Raw genomic sequence first — 13,996 nt, 5'->3', positions numbered from 1 at the left:
CTTATAGTGCCTCCTCGTCCTGAGCTTCCCAGTCCGGTCATTGTATTGTTATGTGTATTATGTTACTAACTGATTGTGCCCCTCTGTTTGCCCTGCGCCCTGTGCATCCTCCTAGCTCTCCCTGCCTAGTTTTGACCCCTCGTGGTCCCTTTTTTTTGTCTCTCCCGGCATGTTTCACTTTAATGAAGTCCCTTGGTTTTTCCCTGCCTTTGTCTCCGTCCTCCCTCCAATGCGAAAGACATCCACATATTAACATTACACTCTTAGTAAGTTCCCTAGACAATGCACTTGTGGTGAACAATTATTCATTGGTGACAGTTTAACAGACCGAGGCAAGAGTTCTGCAATATTTGTCCATTTTCCCCACAGTCATTGACTTGGGTTTAGCACACCCAAACTGCCCACGTCAATAAAGATGCCTTCCGGACAGAAGTCTTATCAGTATTTGTGAGAGGGAACTGCCTTTAAAATGTTTCCACCATTAAGTAACGCTCATTTCATTTTATTGATTCGTTTTGGTTTTGTGCAGTGTTCTGTGTATGGACCTCAGGCCCTTCAATTCACTGTTCATGATTTTCCTCTCAGGATAGTTTGCACTTGAACATTAATATTGATTTGTATCTTTTAAAGCACAGTCATACATGCATCAAGTATCATCCATCCATCCATCTATCTATCTATCTATCTATCTAATCTATCTATCTAATCTGTCTATCTATCTATCTATCTATCTATCTATCTATCAATCTATCTATCCTACAGTACATTAAACATCTAGCTATTTAATTGTATTAAATTACAGAAGCTGTCCAGTGTGCTGAATCTATAATGGATGACAATGAGCCAGCTCCTGAATTCAAAAACCATATTTCTTTAAAATAAATGCATTCAGTACTATCCTCTCTAAAATAGAGATCTTTGATTATTGTCAACAATAAGTCAATTAAACCATACCTCTTTTGGTAAATAGTGACTACTGATTAAAATAGCAATAACATGTCTGTCCCATCACATGTCTGTCACCATTCACAATATTGGCAGCATTATGTAAAAAAGATGTGTATCTTTCATGCAGCCAATGGTAGTACAGCACCATTAATGATTTGCATTTTCAAAAGTATTTTCTGTCCACAGAAATAAGGCTTCAGTCCATCATACTTTTGCTGTATTATTATTATTGTTATTATTACAGTTTTTCTCAGTTGCTTTGATGCATTTCTCACAACAGAATTGAAGTTCTCAAAACTGCTCGTTCAATTCCCACAACCTCTAGTCAGTTGTGCAGATCATAACAGCAATTTCTGGTTGTTTTCGTCATTTTGCAATTGCTTTAGTACACTCAGGCAGATGCTTATGTGCAATTCTCAGCTATATAATACATCAGCAGTTGCTTATGTCATTATGATCAAAATGCATTGTGCTAGCCCTCTTTTGCATAGTCATACACTCCAGACAAACTTGTCATTTTGTCATTGTGTAAGTCATTGCAGTCAAAAGTGTTCAACAAGATATCATTAGCTGTCAAGTGTATTTTAAAGGTTTCTACAAAACTTTTTTGGTATGTATTCACAATACTAATGATTCCTGCACCATTTTCATATACATGGATGAGACTGGCTTCAACTTGGCCAAAGGAAGGAGACATGGGTGTAATCTGATTGGACAGAGAGCTACTGTTGATATGCCAGGTTTTGGGGTGGGAACATCACCATGTGTGCGGCTATTTCGGACAATGGGGTCCACACTCGCATCTCTCTTGTGGGGCCATACGACACCCAACATCTGCTGACCTTCTTGAACACCCTCTATAGGGATCTCATTCCTGAAAAGGAGATTGGTCAGGAAAATGTACCAAAGTATGTGATCATTTGTGGTAATGTGAGTTTCCATCACTCCAACCCAATCAGCGAATGGGTTGCCAACTGCCCCAGGTTGCTGATGGAACTCCTACCACCATATTCTCCATTCCTCAACCCAACTGAAGAGTTCTTCTCAGCTTGGAGGTGGAAGGTATATGACCGTAACCCACATACACAAATGACACTGCTTGCTGCCATGGAAGCTGTGTTTGGGGATATAGCAGCAGGCACCCGCAGAGGCTGGATAAGACATTCTAGGAGGTTCTTTCCACGCTGCATTGCAAAGGAAGATATCCGTTGTGATGTGGATGAGAACATGTGGCCCAATATACAGGATGACCTGCAACTGTAGAAAGCATTTAGAGTTTCAGTCTGTATATATTGTTCCCCTTTTTGATTTTGTAATTGTTTTTTGTTTCATTTCATATGTTATGCATAAAGCATTGAAATGCATTTTTTTGCTAGACTGCAATCGCAGTGCATAATATGTCACCATATACCAATGCAATCAATAAAATATTCTTCTTGAATCAATCTCCCGCAATCAGTGTTTTTTATTTTTATGTTTCCTGCCCTTGTCATTCAGATGTTTTGTGTCAGAAAATGTTTACATTGTGCCAATTTTATATTGATAACATGACTTTATATTTTGGCTCACATGTCCATGGACGATGATTGATGGACTTGGGATTTTGATGGCACTGACATATTCAATGATATAAATACTTGCTTTTGAGGCATGGACTAAGTATTTTGAAGAGGATACCTGCTTTTGCTGGTCGTCCATGATATTTTGCCATTTGCACTAAGTGTTTTGAGAAATGCATTCGCTGTTATGCAAATGTTAAGTCTGTTGTGAGAAATACACCAAAGCAACTGAGAAAAACTGTATTATTACATGTCATGTAAATAGTTTGTGGTATGATTTGGGGCCCATTTCCAAAGTTCTCAGAGTTCCGTTCTTCTTGAGGTGGCAAGTATCATCACTATTACACAGTTGCATTGTGTGGAAACTGAGAAAAAAACACAGAAGGGAGCCTTCACAAAGCGGCAAAGCGCAGTGCTATGTCTGGCTATATGGTCCTGGAATCTTCTGGGCATGCCACATGCTGGCTTCCACACAATCTTCCCTTTAGATTAAATTCATACACTCCCAGGGTCATTTAATAAGCAGACATTCATCAGATGTCTACAGGTGGGGCCACATTTTTAATTCTTGCATCTCTTTTTTGTTCTTGATTTTGATTGTTCTCAGTCTGAGTGCAATCAAACTATTTTAATAATACTGCTGATTGCTTATTCTATTTCAGTTTAAACAGGATTGTATTACTGTCTGTGTTCTGTTTCTTTACAGTGATGGGGAATGGCTTGATCTGTTTATATCACTGTGTTCCTGTTGTACTCCTGTCCCATGCTCTGTACATTCTGGGATAGGCAGCTCCTGCCCTACTTAACCCCATTACTACACTCCTGGGCAAAAACAATGGGCCAAAGCTTAATGTTGTGTAATTTGGGTTTGGTTCTATTCCTTTCCCAGGACTGAGTGTGCTGGACATGTGGTTAGATGACCAACACATGTAGCAATTTATCATCCCATTGCAGTTCAAAGACACATTTGGGTGGGAATTGTTTCAAAATGAAAAATGATTTAATATCCTAATCCTGCATTTTTCAGCAAATAAGCAAGTATTAATACCAAAAGGTGGTTGGTCTGTTTTTGCGTCCTTTCTAGCAACAAAGCCAGGAACACAACCAAGCCTTTCCAAATTTCGAAATAGATTAAATATCTACAAAAATGTTTAACATTAAATGATTTCAATTGTAAATAGATAAATGTCAAATTAAAATAAAAGATAAAGATATACTGTTACACAACTTATCTGACCAAAAAGTAAACTTGAAACTTTGTGTGAGGAACAAGTTTTTTTATGGGCAATAGTGCGACCTGGTGGTCATTTTAGGCAGAACCACGAAAACCATGGTACAAGAATTTTCAATTTTTTCAGTGACCCCATGCCCTAGTCCAGGTTAAGCAGATGAAAGATGTATGGAAATGTATTTTTTTGTATGAGTTTCTCCACAAATCATAGGTAAAAAGCTTTACCTTCACTATGTTGATGCTGAATCATGCAGGTGGGCAGTGGTGGCGTGATGGTTAAGGAAGCGCACTTGTAATTGAACGATTGCAGGTTCGAATCCCCGACCAGCAAAGGCACCACTGAGGTACCCTGAGCAAGGTACCGCCCCCAAGCACTGCTCCCCGGGCGCTGAATTAGCTGGCCCCTGCTATGTCACGAAAGTCAGATATGGGTTAAATGCAGAGGACACAATTCGTTGTTGCATGCTGTGGTGTGTTGACAATGACCACTGATCACCTAATTCTATGTGCAAAGTGGTGTTGAATAGCCCCACTTCATAAACCATTTTAAAGTACAGGATTTTGGTCAGTGGCCATATTGTAGCTGTAGTAATGCAGATGCCTTTCAGATTTGGCAGGTGCATTTTCAACACAAAACATAAATAGATGCTACTGATATCATATTTGAGTTTCTCCAATTTATTCAAGTAAACCACTTTGCTATGTATAGAAAGGAAAGTTTGGGTTATCTACCTACTGTAAGTATGGCCTACAGCAGAAGAGATCAGAAGAATGTGGATAATGATAAATAAAAAAGAAAACAGGTGACATGGTATTGTTAATTGTTAGTGCTAATTGATGGTAACATTGTGTCGTTAATTGTTAGTGCTAATTGATGGTAACATTGTGTCGTTAATTGTTAGTGCTAATTGATGGTAACATTGTGTCGTTAATTGTTAGTGCTAATTGATTGTAACATTGTGTTGTTAATTGTTAGTGCAACACACACAAATTAAGGCCCAGCACAAGAGTTCTGCACCAATAACAGATTAAATTTCAATTACACAGGTAAGGTGTTAAGAATTTATAAGCAGTTACATTTACTTAGCAGATGCTTTTGTCTGAACAAGGATCAGTGTTGCTGCAGCAATTAAGGTTAACGGCCTTGTAAGAACTCAACAAGAGTATCACTCCACCAGAGCCACTCCACCGATCATGGGCACAGAGTCATAACCCAATGAGACTGCTGTTTTGTTGGCTAAAATTACTAACAAAGGTTTATCATTTTTCAGACTCACTTTCAGGGATAGAATTTTGAGGACAGACTTTGAACTTTTTGTAGGGCTTAACTCTCTTATTCAGCCTACTTGTATTGTGTGTGTGTTATTGTACGTGTATACATAAATTACATTTTTGTTTAATATTTACAGTTGCAAACAGAAATACTGTACCCTCCCTCAAATATTGTGAAGATTCACCAATGAAAGTTTTTAAAAAGAGCTAGATTGTGCTTTTAAATGCCCTCTTTATCAGTTGAGTGATACATTAACTCAAAAAAGAATGTGCGTGATGTAGTATTTTTTAATAATGGGATATTTTGTTAATACAGACATGTCACATTAATTCAGTCCCTATATTGTATTGCTGTTGTTAAGATCTTCTGCTATTTTTTATGGCCTGAAGACATAATTATGCCTTTGGGAACTCTGTAATGACCCCTTATTTGGTTCAGCTTGAGAACCCCAGGCATGAATACGGTCAAGGTGAGTTGCAGTCAGGATTAAGACAAAGGAAATTTCACAAAAGCTTAGAGAATGAATTATTTTGTTACACTTGAAGGGCATTTCTCAAGACACCACTGGGAGCATCATAAGGAAGTTTAAAACTTATGGCACAGCTGCAAACCTGCCTGATCATGATAAGAATCCCAAAATTTCATCAAGACCCCTTAGCAACCTAATCAGGACAACTGAGAAAACCCTCCTATTACCGCAAAACACCTGCAGGACCTGAAGAAGGCTGGAACAAGTGTTTCAGTGGAAGCAATAAGATAAGCATTGAACAAACAAGGAGTTAATGCCTGGACTGCAAGATGCACTCCCCTCTTGACCACAAGGAACATCAAAGGTCGACTAGAATATCCCAGAAGGAATTTGGATAGTCCTGCTTAGTTTTGGGAGAGAGTGGTATGGACTGAAGAAATTAAGTGGAACTGTTTTCACACATGGACCAGCAGATTGTCTGGCATGAGAAGGGCCAGGCTCATGACCAGAAGAATACCATCCCCATGGCCAGCATGGAGGTGGGTCACTGATTATTTTGGGATGATTTTCTGCTGTAGGAATTGGCAGTCTTGATTGTGCACCTGGAGTCAAGGATTCCCAAAAATACTGGGTCATTTTAAAGAGGAACTTGGTGCCTTCTGTTGGGAAATTATATCTAAGCGATGACTGTAATCTAAAAATTGGTGGAAGATACAGCGCAGAAGCCATCAAACATGAACTGGAGGCTTTTGCATGTGAAGAATGGGCAAACATTCCAATAGAAAAGTGTAGGAAGCTTGTCAGCACTTACCAAAAATAGTTTTAGCAGTTATAAAGGCACATGCACATTTGTGAGACTACATTTTTCATTTGAACTCAAATTTAAGTCAATTTATGTTCTCCAAAATATCTCATATATAATTATATAGCTGTGCAATGTGTCTTTGTTGTATATTTTTATTAACCTATAATGTCTTTTGAGAGGGGTTTGAATATTTCTGATTGCAACTGTATCTTAAAACTCTCATGCAAAATGTCCTCGAAATAGCAATATAGCAATTATTGCAATTGTTGTTCATAGTTCTTAAGATTCCATTTACTTACCAAGACCTACTTAAGTACAGGCTCACAGCAAGCCTGAGGCCTGTCCAGGAAAACACGCTGATTAGGATTACAGTCCATCATGGAGCATTCACACACTGAGGGAAATTTAAAGGCAACACTTCACAGAAGTCGCATGCCATTAAATCATGCAATAAATAAGCATGAAAACTCCAAACACACAGACACACACTGGACATCCACAGCCCTGGATATGTGAGGTAACAAATTATGTTTAATTATCATTAATTATCATTTGCTTGATTGTCTGAAATAAGGCTGCACGATTTGGGGAAAATATCGAATCGCGATTTTTCTGACATTGCGATTACGATTTGATTTGCGATTTAATTTTTTTTATGTCAAGCTTCAGTTCAATATTCAGTGTGTAGTCATTTTAAAACATGACGCAGCATGAGATACCATCGATCAGTATTAACTGGTCTACGTTCTAATGCAAGGATGAGAATTTAAAGATGTTAAGTTAAATTAAGTAATAATGAAAACAATTATAATTATAATATTAATATATATATTATATAGGCCTATAATATAATAAAAATAGCGATCTTGCAGGTAACGCTTATTGCCCTCCTAATAACACTAGAACCGCCTTTTCCCACGCCAATGAACAAGAAAGAACTACTTCGGTGTATGCAGCCCTTTGCGCTATTGTGTTGTTAGCTGCTGTTACTAACACTAATGACACTAAAAAACCCATAATGTTCATAACAGAGTGGCTGTACCGTCCTGAAACCGTAAAGCTGGAAATTTTTAAACGTAGTATGCATTTTATAAAATGTTGAATAAATAGAAGTCGTTTATTGGTGATTTCATGTTGGTCGACAACTGTATACGGTTATTGTTTATACAAATCAATTCAGGTGAAACAAAAAATGTATGTGTTCATAGTTGCAAACTCTTTCAGACTCTCACGCAAATCTTACGGCAAATCTATATTCCATTCTGAACTTAAAATTAGCTGCATCAAAAACGTTAAGGCAGTTTGCAACCTACAGACTATTTACAAGGTAATAAAACTTACATACATGTAAATGTGTGTGCAGAACAGAAAATCTCACTCCATGCAACTGATCAAAGTTGCCAACCCTGCATTTTATTTTAAATGAGAAGTAAAATGCAGTTTTCGACTGAAACAGCTTATCATTCCTTTGCTATACGCCTTCTTGGGCCACTTCTGATTGGTGTGCATAACTGGCACGCGAGAAGCACGGCGCGTGTAATTGGTGAGAATGACTGTCACACAGGGAGCATGGCATGAATTTGTAAAACTATTCTCACAGCAGTTTTAAACCCTGGGTCCGACGTGCTGTATAATGTATATCCTAAATCGCAATTTTTGCGACTTGCTAATCGCGTTGTTTCAAATCGCGATTTCGATTTGAAATCGATAAATCGTCCAGCCCTAGTCTGAAGGATCTGTAAGTACATGCTAACATAGTACAAAGACCGTATTTAAGATCTTTATTATGGTCTTGCACTAAAGGAACTACAAATAGTTGAGCTTTTATGATTACACACAAAATTAAGAGAAATAGACCATAAAATACACGATATCTAAACAAAAATTTTGTGCAATACTTTGCTTTGCCATAAAATAATGTATGAAAATGTGAAAACGTGGCACAGCTCGTATCTAACACACCACAGATATAACTTTTTGATATTGAGTTTAAGTATCAAAGTAGAAAAGCCTTTCGGAAATTGTTTTCACCAGAATTATTTTAGAGGAATTCTTTCAGACACCCATTACATTAAGGAGTAAACAAGCTACACAAGAAGTCATTGTTTCTTTGCAGCTGATGCTGAAACAAAGCTATGGAAGGTTATAAAACAATAAATACATTAGAATTTCTTACCGTAATATTATAGCTTAAAAAGTTCAATCTTTAAAGTTTAACCTTCCCTTACCACCTTCAAACAATTATGTTTTGACGTATATATTGTCCTCGATCATTTTGTCGCAAAATAATGTTTGGGCACTGAACTGTGCAGGAGATTCTTACTTCCAAAGTGGGCAATTTCAGGTCCAGAAATTCCTTATGCTACCTTATTTAGTTGCCAAGTATTTATTTCTTCTGGAAAACTTTATGAATTTAGAAATTGATATTAAGTGAAATACTGTAATCAACCCATTTCCAAAATAATGATTTCAGCAATCACTAATCTAGTAATAACTATTAAAACCTACCAGCCCATGCTGACAGCGAAACACTCTGTCCATTTCCCATACTCTCTTATCCAATAGTGTGTAGCCTGTGAAACACAAGGAGTGGGATGCCAATGAGATGTCAGTCCCTCCCAGGGCACATGCACACAATGAGGACAGTTTAGACATTAATTCATGGTTTTGAACTACAGGAAGACACTTTAATACCTAGAAGATGCACAGAAAACCACAAGAGACCATGCAAGTCACACACACAGAGCCAGGGGTAGGATTAAACCTGCCAATACTGCAATAGTGCTACTTACTGAACCAATGATGGACAGAAAATACATGAAAAACCAACAAAAAAAACCCGCGCTATTATGAAAATAAAATAACTCCAAATGAGGAAACAATTGATTTAATTTGGTCAAAAGTTTACCTATATTCTACTATATTAGCATTTTGTGGCATTGCCTTTTAATTGCATATCCTGAATCACTTAGAGTAGCTTTCCACAAGCTTCTCGCAAACCTCTACTAGAATTTGTGCCAATTCCTCCTGACAAAATGGCTGTACATGAGTTAGGATTGTGGGCCTCTTAGCTAAGACATGCTTTTTCAGTTCAGTCCACTCATTTTCAGTGGGATTCAGAGCAGTCCTTCATGTCAGCCAATGCTTTCATTTTGTTGTCTCTAAGCAGTTTTGTTGCAGAGGCATGCTTGGTATCATTGTCCTGCTGGAAAATAAAATTGAGACCAAGTTTGAACTTTGTGGCTGATGTCTTAAGGCACTGCTTCAGAATTCCTAGATAATCCACCTCTCATGGGTCCATCTGTTTTCTGAAATGCATCAGCAAAACACCCCCCAACATGCTGCTGCTGCAGATGTCACAGCCCTTGCTTCACCCTCCATACATAACACTGATCGTTATGTCCAAACTGATTTTTGTTTCCTCCCAGAAGAGAACACTCTTCCAAAAGGAGGAGCATCAAGGGCAACAAGACAGGGCCTGAAAAGGTAGAAGCTTAAATACAGCCACAGGTGTACTCCCAATTAACCCATAATTAAAACAATTTGCCATTCAGGGGCTTCTAAAGGCATTACGTCGATTTCTGGAATCTTCCACACTGTTTAAATAGGCATTCAACGGCAGGCAAGTGAAACGAACAAAGGTTACAACAGTTTTAAATATCTGTCCTATTTCAGATATATTGCAATTGGTCAGAATCAATAGAAGCATTTGCTGAACGGGAAAATACACTATAATAGTAAAATAAATGTAAATGTTAAGTGACTAAACATATAATTTGTACTTTAAACATGCCATTTATTAATCCTCTACCTTATAACGTAATTCTCTAACGTAGTCTCTTATTTTAATAACCAACTACGAAAGATGCCAACCAGGAGCGTCACTATAGAAATCTATGAAAATGAGTCATACCTTTATTAGGAGATCTGATAGAAATGGCCCATATTATATTATTTAAACACATTAGTGTACATTTATTTGGGGGGGAGCTAAAGAACATTTTAGGGAGGTTAAAGCCCCCTTAAAATAGCCCTCGCGCCGCCCCTTATGCCATCAGATTTTTTCCCAGGCAAATATACAATCATTGCCTGCTCTGTATGTTCAATAACAAGTAAGTCAGATGGAGAAAATCATGAATAAGTAATCGGAGGGCGCTTGGGCATCAGAGGCGGCGCCGCGATAACGTGAGATCGGGGACCGAGCGCAGCTCCCGGACCCGGAAGTGAGGCGTCGCCGTGAGCCGTTCCCGGTGCGAGCTGGGGGGAATGAAGCAGCAAACGGAGCCGTGCTATCGCATTTAGCTCACAATCAGCCACCATTTCCAGCTTTTATGTAATATATACCCGTATGCAGATAGACACATTCGTGGTAGATCAGCAGCTACGAGGTAACTTTACAAAGAACGCGCCGCCAAAATGATGGAAGAAATTGATAGATTCCAGGTGCCGACGGTTCACTCGGAGATGCAGCCTCTGGTGAGTGCGGTCGCAGCCTCCTATACGGCACCCAGCTGCCTGCCATCACGGCTGCATCGACTGAAAACATTTGTTCGTGCTTGGCGTGTTAACGGTATAATTGTCATGTCGTGGAAAAAAACGACTGTTGGCGGTAAATTAAGCAGAGACTTAGCACGATATTAAAACGGTGTCGTTGCGCATCAGCAGCCATCTGCTCCTCTAAACTGAGTGCGATGCAATGGGTACCCAGATCTGGGGTGTTTGTGGATTGCCGGTAAATTTGTAAAAAAAATAATAAAGCAACGTGACTAATATGTTTTGCAGACGATGTTGTTGCTAACAAGAGTCGGGTATTGGATACCGTTTATCATTGCCAGAATATTATCATATTACGTTTGTTAACCTCATTGTTCCTATAGGCATACACATCATGTTTTACATCGGGGTGCGCAGGGTTTGCTTTTCCCAGTCCAGGATAGGCGTCTAGGCGGAGGCTGTTCCCAATCTCATGATATCGGGTTAAAACAAGAGAAAGCGATAGGCGTGAGTGGGCAGACGGGGAAATCATCCTCGCGATTCTTTAATTTAGGGATCTGTCATTATTTTGCTTAATTATGCGGAGGTATCCATCCTGCTTAACGGTGCACCCATCCTTTCATCGCCTCCTCTTACCCTTACGTCTTGAACGGGTTGTTTCATGTCGACAGGCTTATATACGTGATCTGTCACTGCAGCCATATAAACCTGTGATTTTATCCCCCTACGCATTGATCTCCCTGTTGCAGTATTGTTTGTGTGGAGTATCCCGAGTGTAGGCCTGTGCTTTACACTGTAAGCAGGGATTCCTCCCTCCATGTCGGCGTCATCAGCCTCCTTTTCACGACCGGCGGAACTGCGCGTCTCCTTTGCTCTTTTCAGCTCTGTGATTGATCCGATTGTCTTTGAATGAACAGAACCGAAAGTCATTCCCCTTAATATTTTAAAATCTTTTCCGCAGTTAGTGTCCTTTTTTTATTGACCCAGCTACAGCTGTTTTTAAGTAGTGGTCAAATAATTAGAAATGTTACAGTAATTGGACTGGAAACTGAATAAAATAAATCGCATTTTTTTGATGAAGGAAATATTTAAAAAGTATTAGCTCAGACTAAGGACAGATTTTTAAAAATGATGTAAATAACAATATTGTAAATGGGCTTTTAGCAGCAATTGATTCCATTGTAGTTTTCCTGCCTAGGTCTTCAGAGTGAAATGTAGATACTGCGATAGGATGTGGTTATATGAGTTCACAGTAATGTTCCTGTTTTAAAGGCCTCAAATTTCAGTTCTTGGATTTACTTGTAACCTTAGTTCAAAAATTTCCACCTAGTTATAGTGATTTAAATTCTCTCTACATTACTTAATGCATTAAACGTAGTGTTTTAATTGCATTAAAAATACACTAAACATAATTGTAATATTTATTGTTTATTATTATCATTATTACAGAAATTGTAATCGTAGATTTATTTGTAATTTAATCATTGAAATGCATAACTGGAACAGTGTCAAGCGTTTATTTGAATTTAACAACGAATATCAATAGAGTTAAATTAATTTTAGAGTTTATTAATGAGTTGATAAGGTCTTTCTCTGCCTTAGTTTTGTGACCTAATGATGGGACATAATCTTTCACCTTACTATAAAATGGACTCTGCATTTTGTGGTTCTGTACTTTGTAACAATTACTTCTATTAATATCCCCTAATAATTTTTGACATGATTTCATAGTTTGTCAGTTGAGTGTGTTTTCTGATATTATGAGGCAATTTGAAAATATTTCTGAATCAAGTGAAGCTGGTAAATGCACTCAGCTTTTCAAGATGGCCTTCTCAGTCTGGATGCCAGGGGCTTTGGAGAGAGGCATGGATGCCCTGACAGATTCAGGGGGCCCAGCACTTGACAGGGGGCCATATAATATGTAAAATTATGCGTAATATTCTGTGGGGGGAGCCCCAAGGTGGAATTTTGTCAGAGGGCCAGAATTTTCAGGTATTTGTCATATGGCTGAAGCATCTTCTCCGATTGTATCGTTGCTCCAGCTATATCAAGTACGATCCATCATTCTCTAAATCTGTACATGGAATGTCTGTTTGAATAGCACAGGTACGTATAGATTAACATTTTTAGTTGAGTATGCTGTAATTTACTCATTACTGAGTATGACTCATTTGAATTATGAAATGATTAATATATGTTTACTTGGTTAAAATGTGTGAAAGATATTATTTTAAAATGTCATCTTTTTCCCAGAATCCTTTGGTCCCTCTCAACCGTCAAGTTTTATTTTCACATGTTTTTCGAGGATCACAGTGAAATTCATATGCTACAGTTGCAGGGATGGGCTTCACAGGATAGGGCACAGTGTGTCTGTAGCACAGTAGCTTTCAAACTATTTCAAGAAAAACTTTCATAGACCGGATACGATCTTCCCTGCTATTATGTTATAAATCTATCATGGCTGGTTGGCCGCAGATGGGACTCCAAAGCCTTATCATTTAATTGAGTTCTGTGAAATTAAGTGCAAGCATCAATCTGACATCTGCTGCTCAAAATCTGAAATGTTCAAATCCTCTTGAAAATAAGCTGGGTCAGCAATGTGACACTTGACAAAGTAATTCTACATTTACTTATTTAGGTGATGTGTGTCACTTTTGGACAAACACATTTGAAGATCTGAGGGCAGGGGCTCCCAGAATCCCTTGCACACTCTGGGTTAAGAGCCCAGTGGTGATATGAGTATCTGCTAGCCACAGGATTTCAAATCATGATCTTCTGTACATGGGCACAGACCTCTAACCCAATCAGCTGCACACTGCCGCAATTCTCCCATCCCTGCTCATCAGATTCCCCGGCTCCTGAATCATTAGTTAAGCTTCATTGACATACTAATTTGAAGCACCGCCCAACTTAAATCACAAGACCAAATGCATTGGTAGTACTCTATACTGCCAAAGTCAATAGAGGGTATGCACATGACTTCAGTAAGCGGAAGTTACTGTGCTCACACCCACTGAGTGGCAAAAAGACTGAGTAGCAGCGTTAGCGTTCATCTTGAATGCTAATCTAAAATGAAAAAAGCATTATTGTGGGGTTGATAGTTCGTATTTATTCTTAAACTGATTTGTACAATCTTGGAAACAGGGCAACCATAATTGAGCATTATACTATTACTTATTAATTAACCACAAACTAAGTCTTAGTTACATACTGATCT

The 13,996-nt window shown here is 38.5% G+C and overlaps 1 protein-coding gene across 5 annotated transcripts in view; it reads left to right on the top strand.

Annotated features, from left to right (window-relative positions):
* The first annotated feature begins 9,841 nt into the window (after window positions 1–9,841).
* Window positions 9,842–13,996, top strand: part of LOC111850317 (protein FAM219A) — a 30,756-nt gene continuing 26,601 nt past the window's right edge. The window contains exon 1 of one of the 5 annotated variants that reach the window (XM_023824083.2): window positions 9,842–9,907. Coding sequence is in view for 3 of the 5 variants with exons in the window: in XM_023824079.2 (XP_023679847.1) it covers window positions 10,702–10,761 (60 nt within the window). In the remaining 2 variants the exon portion in view is untranslated. Of the gene's footprint in view, window positions 9,908–10,381; window positions 10,762–13,996 lie in introns of those variants that run through there. The other 4 variants (XM_072708852.1, XM_023824079.2, XM_023824081.2 and 1 more) reach the window with 4 other exon arrangements.

Source organism: Paramormyrops kingsleyae, chromosome 2 (assembly GCF_048594095.1).
Source record: "Paramormyrops kingsleyae isolate MSU_618 chromosome 2, PKINGS_0.4, whole genome shotgun sequence".
Lineage (NCBI taxonomy): Eukaryota > Metazoa > Chordata > Actinopteri > Osteoglossiformes > Mormyridae > Paramormyrops > Paramormyrops kingsleyae.
Note: the sequence above shows the minus strand (reverse complement) of the source record. Positions and strands in the feature narration are given on the sequence as shown.